Source organism: Hylobates moloch, unplaced genomic scaffold (assembly GCF_009828535.3).
Source record: "Hylobates moloch isolate HMO894 unplaced genomic scaffold, HMol_V3 SCAFFOLD_13, whole genome shotgun sequence".
Lineage (NCBI taxonomy): Eukaryota > Metazoa > Chordata > Mammalia > Primates > Hylobatidae > Hylobates > Hylobates moloch.
This window is the reverse complement of record NW_026652288.1, coordinates 26,357,472-26,375,664: the sequence shown is the minus strand read 5'-3', so window position 1 is coordinate 26,375,664 and position 18,193 is coordinate 26,357,472. Positions and strand designations below refer to the sequence as shown.

At 52.1% G+C, this 18,193-nt stretch overlaps 1 protein-coding gene and 1 pseudogene across 1 annotated transcript in view; one reads left to right on the top strand and one right to left on the bottom strand.

Annotated features, from left to right (window-relative positions):
- The window catches only part of KCNK3 (potassium two pore domain channel subfamily K member 3), a 43,324-nt gene extending 40,745 nt beyond the window's left edge, over positions 1-2,579 (bottom strand). Inside the window, exon 1 of the mRNA XM_032172469.2 lies at positions 2,103-2,579. Coding sequence (XP_032028360.1) covers positions 2,103-2,385 — 283 coding nt within the window. The 5' untranslated portion in view covers positions 2,386-2,579. The remainder of the gene's footprint in view (positions 1-2,102) is intronic.
- Positions 2,580-17,423: 14,844 nt separating this feature from the next.
- LOC116480449 (large ribosomal subunit protein eL37-like) lies at positions 17,424-17,742 on the top strand (annotated as a pseudogene).
- The last annotated feature ends 451 nt before the right edge of the window (positions 17,743-18,193 follow it).

The window sequence follows — 18,193 nt, the reverse complement described above, 5'->3', positions numbered from 1 at the left end:
TGGGTGAGACAGAGTGAGACTCTTTCTCTCAAAAAAAGAAAAAAGAAAAGAAAAGAAAAAGGGTAGAGAAAAAGGCATGCCAGACAGGCATACTTAAGGTATTCTCAGAGGACAGATTGGCAGCTATCGAGAGGGATCATGTAAGAAGTGAGATGTGAAGTCAGACATAGAGGTTGGAGCCAGGTATGGAGATCCTCAAAATTTGAGATAAGGGGCATAGACCAGATTCCGTGGACAGTGGAGAGCCACTGAGGGATTCCAAGAAGGGAATTGGTTTGGTGACAGCTGAGTTTTTCTTTCTGGCAGCATTGTCCAGGGGAGCATGCCTTGTTGTGGGGTAGGCAGGGAGGTCAGTTGGGAGGTTACTACGAAGCTGGGGACCATGGGCCTGAGAAGGAAAGGGGACACGCGCAAAGGCTTGACATGTGGAAAAGAGGGAGAGAGAGGGTCCGAGGATGTTCAGTCTGATTCTTCTGATTCTCCAGACAGCTAAACAGCTACTGAAACCCTGGCAAATAGTAGCGGGGTGTGAGAGTGGAAGAGACTGCAGACCAAACCTGGTCTGGTCTTTTTCAGGAAGTGGGCTCCTCTTTGGGCAGACCTAAGTCTGATCATCCTATCTTAAACTCACAGGATCAGTAGGACCCAGAGGTGCCCCAGCTGGGCCACATCCACTCCCAGGGCCCTTTCCTCCCTCTTCCAAGAGAAGAATCCAGAAACGACACAGCATAGCTCCCCATGGTCCCCAGGGAGCCGTAGATTCTTGGAACAGCGTCCTGCAGTGGATAGACCGCAGGAAGAGCGTCTAGTCCTGCCTTTTACTCCTTCAGCTCCTGTTGACTCCCAGGAAAACAATGCCATCTTCATGGGCTGCGCTAAGTGGCAACGAACCTCTGGGAATCTGACCAAGGCAGGGAAGGGGACTAGGGAGAGGAGAGGGAACAGTAAAGACAGAGGAAACTGCTTCTGGAGGCATCTTAATGGGCTTTGGGGGAAGGTGGGTTTCATCTCAGAATCCAAGCACGTCGGGGCTGGGGAGGAGCTCTTGAGATCATTTTGGCCACCCCTCCTTGTCTGGAGGTGAGCCTGAGACCCAGGCAGGGGAAGGGACTTGCCCAAGGTCATATAGCACGGTAGTGATGGAGCTGGGCTGGAATCATAGGGTGTTGGGGACAGGTAAGGTGTTACTCCCCTCTAGACAGTTTTGAATAGCACCACCAAGGGCCTAGCTAGAGATTCCTTTCCTGGGCAACGTTTGTTCTCTCTCTCTCTCTCTCTCTCTCTCTGTGTGTGTGTGTGTGTCCGCCCTGTGTGTACCCTGTGAGTGCCTGTGTGTATCTGTGTGTGTGTGTGCCTATGCCTGTGTTGTCTGACAGTCTGGGTGTACGTGTGGCCTCCTACATGGTGATCTGCCCTGGCTTGGAAAGAACTGGGGTCATTCCTGTGAGGTGACTGTTTTGCTGGGACAGCAGAGAAGAAGGCTGACAAGGCCAGATCTGGCTTCCCGCACCAGTTCTGCCGCTCTGAGAAAATCACAGGCACTGACTGGTGGCGACCAAACTCCTGGAGCTGAAACACGCAGACACACGTACACTCACAGCCGCTGTTATAGGGTGGCCCCGAGTGCCCCGAATGCCGCATTCCGGCATCCTCATGCCTCCCCGGAGCCCAGCAGGTGTAGACCTGCTAGGCTGTGGAAGCCGATCCGCAGGGATACGGAGCAGTGGCGCGCTCCCGCCGCTCATACTCAGCGCCCTGTTCCAGGGCCTGGCCCGGCCACACCCCTCCTGCCCGAGCCTCCGCCGGTCGTCCCTGCCCCTCTCACACACTTCGGAGTCCCTGGGGGCCTATGCAACACGGCAGGGCCAAGTTAGGGCTGGCCCGGCCAGAGAGTCAGGTCCGGAGCCAGGAATCGACGCCTACCCGAGTTCCGTCCCCGCGGAGCACATACGCCAGGCTGAACTCGGGTTTCTGCGAGCGCGAGGTTCGGCGCCCAGCCCCTCTCGGGGGAGCCCCCGCCCCTAGCCCCAGCCGACCCCGCACTACTCCGGGAGCCCGGCGCCCAGCCCTGGGTTCCCGCCCCCCTCCCGACTAGCCGTTACCGATGGTGGTGATGACGGTGATGGCGAAGTAGAAGGAGCCGGCGAAGCGCCACTGCACGCCGGCCTTGTGCGGCTTGAGGCGCAGCACGACGCGCTCCAGCTCCTCGTAGCCGCCCTGGCTGAGGTTGTAGCGCGCCCGCAGCTCCTGCTGCCGCAGCTCCAGCCGCTGCCGCTCGATCAGCTCGGGCTCCGACTCCAGCGCGTCGAAGACCGCGGCGCCCACCAGCAGGTAGGTGAAGGTGCACACGATGAGCGCCAGCGTGCGCACGTTCTGCCGCTTCATCGTCCTGCCCGGGCCGCCGCCGGCCCCCCGGCGCCCCCGGCCCGCGCCTTGGCCCCGGCCGCCACTGCTGCTGCCCCGGAGGCGGCCTGGGGCATGGCTGCGCTCGCCGCTCTCCGCGCCGGGCACCCGCTCCGCGCCCGGGGCCGCCGCCGCCGCCGCCGCGGAGCTGTCCCTTCAGCACCACCCACCGCCCTCCTCCGCCCGGCCCCGCGCCCGCCCCCCGCCCCCCGCCCGCAGGCCGCCTCCTCCCGCCAGCCCTCCCGCCCAGCCAAATAAGGACTGGGGAGACGCGCCGAGGAGGGAGGAGGGGGGCTGGCGGAGGGGACGGGAGGGGCGGCCGCGGGAGAGCCCGGGCAGGACAGAGAGAGAGAAAGAGAGAGAGAGAGAGCGAGCCCGGGAGACAGAGAAAACTAGACAGCGGAACGCTGATAACTACGGAGAATGGGAGAAAGGCAGTGTAGGACTGAGGGAAGGGGGCTGTGTGACAGAGGAGGAGATAAAATCAGAGGTGCACTCAGACAGAAAAAGAAGAGAGGCGGGCAGAAAAATACAGAGCAAAAGATGGAAACAGAGAGAGCAACAGACTGAGACAGAGAAGCCTGGATTGCTGGAGATAAACTAATGACAGAGAAACGGATAGGAAGGCAAGGAAGGCAGAGCGAGCCCCTCCCCACCCCACCCTCCACCCTCATCACGACATATTGCAGCCAGGAGGCACTTGGGGCCTCGCTGTCCTGCCCTTATCCTATGGATGAGGAAATGGAGGCCCAGAGAGGTCAAGTGACACGCATGGGCACGCAGTGATTTCGTGACAGCACTGGGACTCAGCCAAGCGTTCCTTCCTCCCAGGCCACACTCCTTCCTCCCTTGGGCCAGACTCTGGCTGTCTTGGAAGCAGGCAGGGCCCAGCTGTGGACCTGGGCACACATGAGCTGACACCCAAGGGAAAGCCCTGTTCTCAGGCAATGTGTGCCTTCCCAGGTGAGCACAGTTCTTGGAACTGGCTGAGAAGGCACAGGCTGAGAGTCTAGGCCTCCTGCTTCGCTCCCAGGGGCTTCTAGGCTGTCCCGACTCCCATGATTCCTGTCCTGCACCCGTGCACCAGGCTGGGCTTAGGCTCAGCTGCCAGAGATATCACCTGCCACCGCCTTAGGGCATCCCAGCGGAACCGGGATCTAGCTGGAATTGGGCAGGTGGGGCCCAGAGCAGGAGGCTCACTGGCAGACTGCGGGAACTGGGGCAGGAGAGGGGGTCCCTATGCCTCAGTTTCGTCTTTGTCAACATGGTGGCTATGGTGGTGAGGTGGGAAGGGCAGTGGAAACTCTGGCATTACTGACCCTCTCAGAGCCTTGTTTCCTTATCTTTTCAATGAGGTGTCGTAGTAGATGATCCCATAGGCCTTGCCCAGCTCCAAACAACTCAACTCCAGACTTGGATGGGCTGAGTGAGCAGAATGATTGGAATGCAAATCTCAGTGCCAAGGAGGGTTAAAAAGTCCTTCACAGGACCCTGGCATGGGCCACGCAGAGAGACAGGGAAGAGACACCAAGGCCCCTGACTGAGAGCAGACTCAGGAGGCAGTCAGCCAGAAGCTGGAGCACTATCTACCCACAGGCTGGGCTGACCTGTCACTGCCAGACACCACACTCCTCCAATGACACCCCAGAAGTGCCACCAACCCCTTCATTCCTTCAACAAGTATTTATTAAGCATCTGTTGTGTGTCGGGGATTCATCATCTCTGGTCCTCACCACAATCCCGAAAGGTAGGTGTGGTCATGCCTATTTTATAGATGGGGAAACTGAGGCTAAAGGCAACGTAGAGAATCAGTAAAGTTCACTCAGCTGGGAAGAGGCTTCAGTCTGTCTGCCTCTTAAGCCCATGCTCTTTGCCATGACTCCTTGAGTTTCTCTTTTTTTTTCAATTTGTAAAGTGGAATAGATAATAATATCAGCTCTACCCACATCTTGAACCATTTGTTTTGAGAGATCAAAGAAGAACACATGTGTGCAAATCAGATGATATGAGGCTCTCTAATGACTTCAGAGCCCAATGGGAGAGTCCTACATTTATAGCACCATGTTCCCCCTCCCCCTTCAAGGGAAGATCTTTATTTCTTTGCAGGCACAGACTTTCTGGTCTTGCCCTCTGACCAGGAACTCAGCCTATTGCAGGCTTTCCCCCTTTGCATCTTCTGGCTCCCTGGAAGGAAAGTACTGCCTTTCCCAGCTTCTCAGAGGTGAAGGTACAAGTTAGGTTCTATGCATTCCTGATGTATTGGCTCCTGGTGACAGTCACCCCAGAAGCCAATTCCCCCAAAGCCTGTCTAGATGAGCAAGAGGGTTGCTAGGCCAGGTTTTCAAGGTAAAAAGGCTGTGTCCAGGTTCTGCTTGCTTGTGACTGCCAGGCCAGACAGCTGTACTGATGAAAGGTGATATTATGAGCGAAAGAGCTTTGGAAAAGGGAAAAAGCTGTCTTTAGGGGCAGGGCATGTATTATTAATCATGATGAAGCTTTTTCTCTGAGCACTTCAATACTGAAAGGACCTTTAGAGATCATTTAGCCCAACTTTCTCGTGTTACGTATGAGGAAACTGAGGCCCAGAGAGTAGGAAGAGTGTTGTCCAAGGTCACATAGTGAGTGAGGGGGGACCAGGACTCATGTCCCAAGGCTGGCACTTTCTTGTTGCACCTATTATGTGTGGGACCAGGGCACCTGTCAGTGGGGAGGCCCTGAAGCCCAGAGGGCAGCCTGGGTCTCCTTCTTCCTGCCCCTCCTCTCTCCTCTTGGGGAGAAGGTACTGGAGTAGGAGCCATGCTGGTACCAGTCTAGGTTTCTGAGTAGCCCCTGGGACTTGTAGGCAACCTGGGTCAGATTGTGCCAAAGACATATCAGCTTATCCCATTTCTTCCCATCCTGGGCTCTTCAGACCTGCCTGTGCCTGCCCAGTGTCAACCTGTCTCTGCCACCTATTTGCTCTGGCATTAGGGGCCAGTCACTCCTTCTCCCTGGGGCTTGTTGCACATCCATCAGTGGAGGTCTCTGGACCAGGAACTGTCTACACTCCCTTCATTTATAGCATCCCATGACCTTCCCGGACTCTGTTTCTCTAGTTCTTCCAATAATCAGACAAAAAGAGGAAATAGCATTACTTTTAAGATTCTAGTTTGTGAGGAAAGGGACACAGAGTTAGGTAGGATAAATTGAACAGAATGTGTCATTAGTTACTATATTTTATTATATACTAACATCATACACAATTATTAACCAGCTTTATCTTCCAGTCCATTCCTCTCTAAGTTCTAAACACATCCAAGTACTTCCATGCTTCACATGGCTCATGTGGCTCCCATAACCTGGGATGCTGGTGCCTCCTTGCCTTTCCCATCTTCTGTCTGTTGAACTCCTATTCAGGCTCCAAGACCCAGCTTAAAGACCACTCCCTCCATGAAGTATTTCCCAGTTTCCTCTGATCAGAACCACTGGCTCTTTTTGTGCTTCCACAGCACCCTGTCCAAGCATCAACTCAGCAGGTATTCCTCCTGCCTAGAAGATTAGCTGTTCTTTCATATCTGTCTTCCCCGCTGGCTCATTATCTTCTCCAGGGTGGAGGAAACCCTTCTCACTCATGCTACTCTCCCCGCAGTGCTTTGCACCTTAGAGCTGCTCCACATGTTTCCTTGGGTGACTCACTCAAATGAAGGCTTTAAGGAACTCTATACCTGAGTTAGAGACCATCAGTGTCAGAGGGAGAGGGGCACAGATGGCTGAGTCTGCAGGCAGAAAAACCCTGGCAATCTGCTTCTGTGGCTCTCTGAAGAGAAATAGTTCTTAAGCTGGAACAAGCTCTGTCTAGCTTAGGAGAGGAGGATAAAGACAGATGTGTGTCCCAAGGCCCAAGGAAGCATATGGGAGACAGCATTGAGCTAGGAGTCTGGAGGCTAGAGTTTGGTCCTAGCGCTGCCATCAACTACAACCAACTAGTTGGGTGGACTCGGGAAACTCACGTGGCCTCTATGTGTCTCAGTTTCCTTTTCTACAAGACAAAAGCATTGGCTGTATCCAAAGGTCCCTTCCTGCTCTGACATTCTGGAATGTTAACGAGAGCCCTGGCCATTTGACCAGCAGTGGTCATTGTACAATGGCCAAGAATGTGGCCAGAAGGATGAGAGGCCCAAATACCTCCCTGTCCATTGCTTTCCAGCTCCCTGTATTGGCAGTTTGGCTGGAGGATGGGGGCAGGATCAATGAGGTAGGACCCTGAGTCAGACAAGCTGAAGTTCAGATCCTGACTCCATCAGTTTCTAGACCAGATCCTCATATGAAATTCAAGTTCCTTCTGTTTAGAGCAGACCATAAGCTCCTGTAGGGCAGGGGTAGGGCCTTACTCATGTCTGTAACCCACAGCTCCTGGCACAGCAGCTGACACAGAGAAGGTGTTTGTAAACACCCCTCTATTTGGTCCAGTTGGCCTGGAGGGCTCAGGTGGGTCGGTAGGGCCTGGGGCCCGTGGTTCGTGTAGGAGGCAGGGTCCAGAGCCGTCTTGACATCAAGCCAGGGACAGGCCTGAGAAGGGGGAGAGAAGCCCAGAAGCTGCTGCAGAAAGCCTGGGAGGACATTGCTGACACCGAGCGCTACACCAGGGATCATGGCCTCTGACTGCAGGTTGATCAGATTTAGGGTGCTTTGGGTATGACGGGGGTGTTTCTTGGTGTATCTCTGTAGGGAGAGAAGTCAGGGGATTAGCCTGGCTTCATGGAGCATAACTGGTCCCAGTGCAGCCGGCTTGCGTTTGTCAAGAGACACTATTTGTTTAACATCTCAAGCCCAAATCAAACACAAAAGGCAACTGTTAACAAAGAGAGGCTCTGCGGGCTGTGGGGGAGAGCACACGGGGCTGGGAGGCTGGACACCTGGCCCTGTTCTTAGCCCTGCCCAGTCGTGCCGTCGGATGGGGAGAAAGGGTTCTCACCTGGGAATGAGGGGTCAAATTCAAAGATCTGTGAGGCCAGCACTAGGGTTGGGCTTGGCTCTCCTACTGGTGAGAGTGAGGACCAGCAGGGCTTTGTGGAGTTGCTGTGGGGTCAGGCTTGCTCCTGCTCACAGCAGCCGTGGACAGCATGAAGCCGTAGCCCTTATTTCACAGTCTGCATCCCCCGTGTGTGATGAACCTCTGCCCCTAGAGCAGCCTCCTAAGTGGCCTCGGTTTCCCTGAGCCTGTGATGAGCATCCTTGTGTGTGCGTGCTTAAGGATCTGCAGGGAATTGTTCAGTGGCCACAGTGCTTATGCCCACTGAACTGGCCCCCAATGCCACAGCAAACATGTGGCAGAGACAGGTTGACACTGGGCAGGTACAGGCATGTCACTAAATACTGCCGGGCTGTCCTTGGCGTGGCTGTCTTGGTTTTCATTCTCCCCAGCAGTGCACAAGATTCCCCCTCTGTCCTCACCGGCACTGGGATGATTCACTTTTCTGACTTTGCCATTTGTGTGCCTCCCTCCCCACTTTCTACTCATCTCACCCTCTTCCCCCTTTTCCTTTCCTCTTCAATGCTTTCTCCTTCCCACACTTGGGGCAGGGGCTGGGACAGACCCAGCCATTACTGGGGTTTCAGGAAGGCCAGCAGGTGATACAGAGCCAGACCTAGGAGGAAATCAGCCGTTGTTCTCCAGCCTGGAGTGTGTGTATATGTGTGTGTGTGTCTGTGTGTGTGTGTGTGTCTGTGTGTGTCTGTGAGTCTGAGAATTTCAGCTTCAGTCCTTGTCTCCTTTTCCCCCCTTCTTCTGTCTCCTGGCCCTTTGCATTTTCCCCTCCATGCCCAGTCTTCTCTGTATTTGGCCAAGGATCACAGAGTAATTAAAGCTGAAGAAAAGCATAGAATGCCTAGTGCCCATGAGGAAACTGAGGTCTGGCAAGGGGAGTGAACACCTCCAGGCTTCATGTCTATGCTACTTCCTAACCGAATACCACAAGATAAGTTCGCTAAACTCGCCCTCTTCCCACTGCAAGAATTAAGTCCCTTAAGCTTGTCCTCTGCAGAGGTTCTGGAGTGGCCACAGCCTGTATTTCCTGACAAACACATTGTTGCTAAGGAAGAAAGTGAGCCCGGAGATCGTGTCAACAGCCTCACAAATCTTGAAATCCTTCTGTGCAGGTTTATGGCTTCTGAGAAGCAAGCAGAGGCAGCCTGTTCTCAGCACCGAATGCAATAATTACAAGAACACTTGCAATGATTAATCAGCCCGTGCCTATTGAGTGGTGCCTGTGAGCACGCACGGCAGTGTGTGTGTGTGTGTGTGTGTGTGTGTGTGTGTGTATGTGTGTGTGTGTCTCGGGGCAGGGGAGAGGGCAGCAGAGGCGACTGCTACTGGTGAGCAGGCTGCAGGTGTTCTTCCCTCAGTGGACAGACTCAGGCAGCCACGATGGTGCTCCTTGGGTAGTGTCATGTTCTGCTAGGTCTGTAGTTGTTTCTGCCAAGGGAGGAATCTTGACACCTGTGGCCCCCACTGCTGGGCTCCGGACCAGCACGCTGGGAGGAAGGAATTGACAAACAGAAGCAGGTTCCAGGCCTGTCAACCAGATTAACGAGGGGCCTCACCAGCATGATGTACGTGGCACAAAGGAGGGGCCTTGGGATGTTCAGCCAGAAGAAAAGATGCAGGGGACATGAGAGCTATTACTTGAGGAGGGATTGGCTTTGCTCTGTGTAGTCCAGAAAGGGCCAGTGATCTGTGGGGATGATGCAACAGGGAAAGAGCTTTCAGTTCAACGTAAGATGGAACATTCTCCACGTCCCTGAAGAAGGAGTGAGCTTTCCAGGATGGTGATGAGCACTTGGTCACCAGAGGTATGCAAGCACAGTTTGGGTGGCTTGAGGCTATGTTAGAAGGATCCTAGGAACTAGCAGAGTGCCTGGCACATGGCAGGTCTGCAAGGATTGCCTTTTGACTTGACTTTTGAATATTTTGAGTTTGGGGCTGGACTAGATGCCCTTTGTGGATCCGTTGGGCTCAGTTTAACATTTATGGAGCAGTCTGTCTATGCCAGACTCTATCCCTCCCACCTGGAAATGCTGTATTCCCTGGCTCCAGGCCTCAGGAAGGGATGCATCTGGAGTTCTTGCATAGCCTCCACAGCAGTGCTTTCTTCCAGCTCTCCAACCCAAGCCAGAAGCCCACCCACATACACTGTACACCCTGTTACCTGCAGAGGGAGGTCCATCACGCAGAGGTTGGAGTGAGGGCCTGGAGGCCCTGGACTCCAGCAAGGGAAATGGGCCTCTGACAGGCTAATTACTGGGAGCTGATACTATTAAGCAGATAGCTCGCTCTAGGCAAAGCAATTACATCTAATCAGTCCCTTGCAGCGGTCCAAAGGGATAGCCGTTTGAGCCAGACACATGCGCGAGTGGGAGCATCAGAGCAGCCTGAGGTCCAGGCTTGGGCAGGCTGGTCTGAGGCCAGGGGCTGCTCAGAAAGCAGTTCCTTGGCCCCTTCCACAGGCTTCCCAGATCTCAGAGCACAGTGCACTGTAGAAACAGTATCAAAGGGGGACTCAAAGACCTGAGTTGAGGCTTGGCTCTGCCACCAAGGAGCTGAATTTCAGTGAGGAGAGCACTTCTCTATTCTGAGCCTCAGTTTCCCTATCTGTCAAACAAATAGGATGGACTAGAGAAGATCCATTCTAATCTTGAAACTCTGGTCTATCCAGCCCAGCTGGCTTGAATTTTGGTTCAGGTTAAAGTGAGCTGACCGGCTAGAGAAAAACCTGTTTGAAATCCCCAAACATACAACACACATACTACAGGATCTAATTATTCAGACTGTGTTTAAAAAATAACTCAAATAACACATTTTTAAAATAAAAATACAGATGTCCTGGTAGTATTCTTCTTTTTCTCTAGAAATTTTATGAAATGTGTGTTCCCCCAAAAACAGCTATGATATTTTGGACCATGATTTAGTGGCTTCGGAGTCCCAGATTCGTCAAGGAAGTTGGGTGGGTCATGTTAGAGTGTTAACAAAGGGGGAGGAGGGGTCCCTGGAAATGAAGGGTGATGAGCAAGATAGAGAGAGATGAGGTGTGGGCCACGATGGCATGTGTTCTATCCACGCTGCTTCACATGGCATTCTCCTTTTCCAGAGGAAGAACTCCCTGGAAGATTTTCTGAATGCTGCCCCCTCCCCATGCTGAAGGGGGATTTTAAACAGAAGTTCTAGAACTCTGGATCAGTACCAAACAACTGATGTGAACCAAACTCACCAGATGCGCAGCCCAGTGGAAGGGATCAGAATGCAAGAGGTCTCTGTGGTGACCTTGGGCAGGCCATGGCCCTTCTCTGAGCCTCAGTTTCCCTTCTGTAAGTGAGAAAATGGAGAGAGCAATGTCTGCATAGCCCACCTCACACAGGGGTGGGGAGACTGCCAGGGAGGTGTGAATGTGAAACTAATATAATATTTTGTTAAAAGCTGAGAATGTTATTAATAGCTGGGCTTTAGGTCTCCCTCTCCAACCTCCTCCTTCTCTCTGTTTTGATGGTTTTGAGACCCAGCTAGCCTTGCTGGAGCAGACAGTGGGAACTACCTGACTTTCAGCTTTTTCTGGCCTTGGTGATCTCAGATGCCTGGTGCCCATGTAATTAGATCAAAGCCTCGGTCTGTCCTCAAAGAAGAGCCCTGGTGCTGATTGGCAACCATTGGCCTTGCTGAGCCACACACAGCCTTTGGGTGGTATTTAGTGGGAGTGGGGCAGGGGGCAAGAAGCAACCTTGATTCAGAGACTGGGGTTGGGGAGAGCGGATTCTCCTGGATCAGGCCCAAAGGAGAAGAAAAGGAAGGAGGCAGGACGTGGGGTCCGGAGCACAGAGGTAGGCCCGGGCTGTCCTGCTCCTCCACACCCAGCACTAACCATTCACCGAGAAAGAGGCTGTAAAGAAGACATCACTTTATTCCCCATCTTTTTCAGAGAGTGATGGGAGAGAAGGCTAGACTGGATGCTTGCTGGAGAGCCTCAAGTGTTGGTCAAAGAAACCTGCACTGCCACTTGGAGGCAGTTGGGCGACATGAAGGTGCTTGGGCAGGGTATGACATGATGAGCTCCTGGCTTTGTTGCCTCTGCCTGGTCTGGGTTCCTTGGTTGGTCCTCCATGCCATGCACCATTCACCCAGCTGGCCTCTCCGGCCGCTTGCCCTATTGCTCCCCTAGGGCTCCTTGGACCTGCCGTTCTGTATTCTTTGCAGTTCCTCCAAATATACCAGCCTTTTTCTTGCCTTCATGCCAGAAATACACATCACACCAGGTACATATGTGAATGCATTTAGTGCTCCCAACCACCTTAGCAATGGCAGCATTCCCAGCTGACAGATGAGGAAACTGAAGCTTCCAGCGAAGCAACTTGTCTAAGTTTTCATAATTAAATAGACAACATGGCCAGGCTCGGTGGTTCACGCCTGTAATCCCAGCACTTTGGGAGGCTGAGGCAGGCAGATGACTTGAGGTTAGGAGTTTGAGACCAGCCTGGCCAACATGGTGAAACCCTGTCTCTAATAAAAAAAATACAAAAATTAGCCAGGTGTGGTGGCAGGCACCTGTAATCTCAGCTACTCAGGAGGCTGAGGCACCAGAATCGCTTGAACCTGGGAGGTGGAGGTTGTGGTGAGCCGAGATCACACCATGGCACTCTAGCTTGGGTGACAGAGCCAGACTCAGTCTCAAATAAGTATATAAATAAACAAATAAATAAACGGATGACAGGTCCAGGACTGAAACCCAGATAACTCTGAATCCCAAGTGTGTGCTTTGCCATCTGTGCCACACTCCTTCACTAGAAAATGGTGGGGGCCAGAGCTATCAATGACAGGGAGTAAAACAGTAGGTGCTGGCAACACTGGGCCTGGCACATAGTGGGAGCTTGGGAAAATACTGGTCACGTGCATGAATGAGTAGCTCAGAGAGGAAGCCTATTGGGAAGGCCAGGACCCAGCACCTGGATTCACCCAGGAGGAACTGATGCTTGACTTGGACTAGGAAGTATGTAGAGCTGTGGGCGATGCCAAGTGACTTGAGCTTGCAAAGGGACTGCGAGAGAAGACTGCCAGTGAATGTGCTAGTGACCCATGCAAGGTGGAGATGAGGGAGAGGAAGAGCTGTTCATGGCCCAACCTGACATCCAGCCTAAGCAGGGACTCATAAGGATCCCCATATCTGTGCACAAGTTAAAGGATGCTTTTGAGGCTTTGAGCTGGGTCCCTGGAGAAGATCCATGTCTCCAGGGCACCCAGTGATTTGAAGTGACAGGGACCATCCAACCACATGGACAAGGTTGGTCATGGTGTTGGGTCACCATGGGGAGGCCTGGGGTACTGAGGCTCTGAGCTTCACAGATCTCAGATGATCCAGAGATGACGCCCTCCAGCAAACCATGGAAACTACAGCACGTCAGGGAGATGGAGATCAGCTGAGAGGCAGTGCTCAGGCGGAAGGGCACGGTGCCTTTGCCTTCGGGAGATGGAAAAAGTGATGTCGTTAAGGAACAATGTGGGCCAAAGGAATGAGCTGTAACTTGCTGGATCCAAAAGAACAATTGGGAAAGTGGCTGCCAGAGGCCCACGGGTATCTGACGATGGCCTGACACTGCCCTGGGGGAGGGACAGAGGCCCAGCCCAGGGGCTGGAGGGGAATCACCCCATAGGTTCTGTGGTCCCTTTCTGTCCCCTAACACCACGCCAAGCAAACCTTCTGGTCTATTAATAAATATTTGATGAATTGAGTTAAGGCAAGACTCCTGGCCAAAGAACTGTGCCCTGCTTTCCCAGAGGAGATCTAAGGAGGCAGCACAAGGCTGAGGAAGGAGCTCAAGCTCTGGAGTTGGCACCTCTGGGTGGGGTCTGCCCCCGCCCCTTTTCTTAAAGTGGGGTTCCTGGCCCCATCTGCCTCAAGAGGATGGCAAGATTAAGGGAGATAAGGGAAGCTGCAGTCCTTACAGTAGGACTGGCATGCCACAGCCCCCTGTTCCCTCTTCTCTTGGTGAGAGCTGGAAACCAACCCATGCTAGAGCCCAAGAAGGAAGCCGGCCTGAGGCTTAGATGATCTGCCTGGGTGAAAGGGACTGCCAAGGGAGGAATCCTGACACCCATGTCCCCAGCTGCTGGGCTCTGGACCAGCATCCTGAGAGGAAGGAATTGACAAACAGAAGCAGGTTCCAGGCCTGTCAACTAGACTAATGAAGGGCCTCACTAGCATCTAGCCTGGGGTTAGGGAGATGGGCTGTGGAAGGACTGAGTTGATGAGAGGCAGGCAAGAGCCTTAGCAGAACTCAGAAGTCTAGAACCTTGAAACGAGCAACAAAGGGAACTTGCATGTGGTGCAGGAGGTCATCTGAGCTGAATTCCCATTTAACAGGTGACAGAACAGAGGCCCGGAGTGGGGAAGGGCGGAGGGCTAACATGATGATGGCGCCAACACTTGATTGAGCTCAAAACCCATTGCTGTTTCCTAATAAGAAAAATTGAGGCCTAGCAAAGGGATGATGGTATTCCAGGCAAAGGCCAGAGCCCTGGACTGGAGCTGATACTCGTGTTGACCTTGGGAATCTGAAGGAACTGGGACCTGCTTTTTTGTTGTAGTCAAAATTTCTGGGAACCCAATTAGCCCTGGGTGAGGGCGCCAGCTTACCTTGTGCTACCCTGGGGAGTCCAGCCTTCTGCAAAGGGGAATCCTCTCTCGGGATTTTTGGGGCCAGGAAGCTACTGAGTCTGATGGGCTGGGACCCCAGGAGGTGGTTGGTCTCCAGTGGCTTGACGTAGGTTGGTGGGGATCACAGATGGCCATACCAAGGCCTCTGTCCACCTACCAATGCTGACCTTAGAAATACACTCTCATGTTTGCCCCAAAACTCAGCAGTTGTAAGAGCATAGCCAGTGCAAATGTGGCCCCACAGCCACCTCCATTTTTCCAAGGAGGAAAGGTCACTCCAAGTTTCAGCCACACAGTAAATGGGGAAGGTGGGATTCCTGGAGAGTTCTCCACAACACTCTGCTGTCTGTGTATCTTCCCCCTCTCTCTGCTTATACCTCAGAGCCTCCCTTAGAGCTTATTGTCCTCTCTCAGCTGCCAGGCCAGGTCCCCCAACTTCAACTGTGAATCCTGCTTCTCATCTCCTGTGTCTGAGCCCTTTTGCTCTTGAGTTGGACAAATAACTCTTGGGAAGAGGGATAGAAAGGGAAGCCCCAGGCCTTTGTACGGAGGAAAACTGAGGCATGGAGCTGGCCTGTAGAGACCAGGTTCCAGGCATCCCTGTCCTCAGGTCCAATAAAAGAGGCCTAGAGCTTCAGGGACAGGCCAAGGCTGAAAAACGCAGATCTGTTTTCTTAAGCTCCCAGCTGGGGCTGAGAACAACAAATCCTCTTTGAATAAAACAGAAAAGGGATTTAAAAAAAATCAAGACATTAACCTTCTGAAACTGGATCCCCCCACCCCCATATAGAGATTAACTGCTTTCCTAAGCATTTTTTTTTTATTTCTGTAAACATCTTAATTCATGTCGACATCATGGCCATCCTGGATTACGGATGGATGGAGAGACAGATGATCTCGTCTCAGCCACGTATGTGTGTGTGTGCATGCACACACACACACACACACAGCGTGCACATGTGCATGCACACAGGGACCTGTGCATACACCTGGAGCAGTACGAAGAACAGCAGAAAAGAAGCTAAAGAGCTGGGCTTTATTTCCAGTTCTGCCACGGAACCCTGGACTTTAGCTTCCTCATCTGTGAAAGGGGTAGTTGGGAACTCGGTGGTGGCGGCTGGGCAGACCAGACTTCGCTCGTACCCGCGCGCCTCGCTCCGCTTTTCCCCTGCAACCATGTCTGACTAACCTGATATGGCTGAGATCGAGAAATTCCATAAGTAGAAACTGAAGAAGACAGAGATGCAAGAGAAAAATCCACTGCCTTCCAAAGAAACGATTGAACAGGAGAAGCAAGCAGGCGAATCGTAACGAGGCGTGCGCCGCCAGTATGTACTGTACATTCCACAAGCATTGCCTTCTTCTTTTACTTCTTTTAGCTGTTTAACTTTGTAAGATGCAAAGAGGTTGGATCAAGTTTAAATGACTGTGTTGCCCCTTTCACATCAAAGAACTACTGACAACGAAGGCCGCGCCTGCCTCTCCCATCTGTCTATCTGGCTGGCAGGGAAGGAAAGAACTTGCATGTTGGTGAAGGAAGAAGTGGGGTGGAAGACGTGGGGTAGGACGATAGTGAAATCTAGAGTAAAACCAAGCTGGCCCAAGGTGTCCTGCAGGCTGTAATGCAGTTTAATCAGAGTGCCATTTTTTTTTTCGTTCAAACGATTTTAACTATTGGAATGCACAATTTTTAAAATATGCAAATAAAAAGTTTAAAAACTTAAAAAAAAAAGGGGTAGTTGGACCTGCCGATTTCTAAGATTCCTTCTCAGCTCGCTCTCTGGAGCTGCTCTGGCTGTGTGGGCCAGTTCCTCTTGCTTACTTCCTTCTCCTCCTCCCCTCCTGCTCCTCCAGCTTCTCAAGGACCCTGTGTGTTTCTCCCAGAAGCTCCCTGACAGCCTTCAGGCCTGGAACACTCAACTCATTGTGGGGTGGGGGGAAGCAAGCACCCCAGCTTTAAGTGGGCCAGGGCTTCTTTTCTGGTTATTTCAGCTCTGCCATAAATGCAACGCCACATGTAAAGCACCTAGCCTGCTGCCTGAGCACACTGTAGGTGCCTCCCAAAGTCCATCCTTTTCCTTTTGCCTCCCTCTTTTTAGTTCACCTGGACCCCAATCCCCACCTGAGGTGAGATGAAGAAGCCACATCGGATTTTATAGTTTCAGATCCCCTCAGCCTTATGTCACATGGCTCTGATCCGAACCCTCCAATTATTCCTATTGCTTTCAGGATGAAGACCTGGATCCTTGAAATTGCCTGCAAGACCCTTGTGGATCTGGCTCCTGCCTACCTCTCCAGCCCAGCTTCATTCAGGTCCTCTGTCCTGCCCTGCCCTAACCCTGGGCTTCTGGAGCCTTCTTTCAGGACCCAAACCCTCCATACTCCTTCCATCTCAGCTCCAACATGGACCCTTCTTCCACCAGGCTCAACCCTCTTTCCATCTGCTCACTTCTGCTCCTCTGATGGTCCCATCCCCAGGAAGTTCCCCATGACCCCATAGAGGGTTACACCACATATATTCCCCCAGCTCTCACTCTCTTCCCCAGTGATGAAGCACCATTATAATGGAAAGATCAGTTGCATCTTAAGAACTGGGTATCTGCCTTCCTGACTAGATCTCAGGCTCTAGGAGGGTAAGGGCAGGTCACTATGCCTGCTTTCTTCAACACTGCCACCCGAGCACTTGTTTAATGTCTGGTTCTTGATACATATTTGTTGAGTAAATAAATGAATGTCATTTAAAATCACTCTCTTTAAACATATCTGAAACTGGGCTCAGCATCTTCCATGAAGTCCAGATATAAAATCCCCTAAAATAGCTTCACTCTTTTCTAGGTAGATATCTGACCTTCCCCAAAAGTCTCCGTCTTTTCCCTCCTGACTTCTTAAATTCTTAAAACCTCAAGTTTCTCTTTAAACCTATCTCCGATTTGCCAGTATCATCACCCCAATCAGGCATCAGAGTTTCCAATTTCTTCCACCTTCTTCTGATAAGCCCAATCATTTCCACACCTTGATTGTGTTTTGATTTTTGAGGCTGCAGCCAGCTGCAGTTATTCTCAGCCCTTGATGGCACGGAAGAGGAGGGTAGTTGTGGGGTATCCCTGACTCAGCTACAACCAGGAGAGAGATGCTGATGTCCTCACTGGTCCTGGACCTCTGCCGGGGGTGGAGCTATTGCAGTGGTCTGGTCTGGCAGGAGCAAAGGTTATGGGAATCCCCATTTGACTCTCATTTTGGCCAATATACCTTAAAGTATGCTCATAGCACAAAGGTTCTTTGAGATGTTCTGCAAAAGAAAGAATCCTGTGCCTGCTCTCTGGTCTCGGCCACAGAAGCAAGATGACAAAGGGAACATCATCGTTTGGAAAGCGTCACAATAAGACACATGTTGTGCCACTGCTGTGGCTCTAAGGCCTATCACCTTCAGAAGTTGACTTGTGGCAAATGTGGCTACCTCGCCAAGTGCAAGAGAAAGTATAACTGGCGTGCCAAGGCTAAAAGACGAAATACCACCCGGACTGGTTGAATGAGGCACCTAAAAATTATATACCACAGATTCAGGCATGGATTCCATGAAGGAACACCACCTAAACCCAAGAGGGCAGCTGTCGCAGCATCTAGTTCATTTTAAGAATTTCAATGATTAGTCATGCAATAAATGTTCTGGTTTTAAAAAAAAAGAATCCTGTGCCCAAATACACTTGGAGAACTCAGTACCACCCAATTAGTTCTTAATTGCCAGCAATGGAAGCCGACTTTCCTAATTTAAGCTTAAAAAGGATTTATTCTAAAGATCTTGGGTAGCTCACAGAATCTCCTGTGGGGCCAGAAAAATCAAGGTCAGAGGCAAAGTAGCCAGGAACAACACCCAAAGTCACATTGTATAATGGATCCCGGGAAGACCCTACTGCTGCATAGATACCTTAGCTTGTGCCACTAGCTCCATCCACCCCGGGTGCTGCCTCTAGGACCACCATAGCCCCTGCCACCGCAGCTGCTGCCACCTCCCTCACTGCTACACAATGGGCTCTGCATAGTCTCACTTTTCTGCATCATGAGTTTTGGATTCAAAGCCTGGGGAAAATGCATGTGACTGGTGGAGGGAGGTC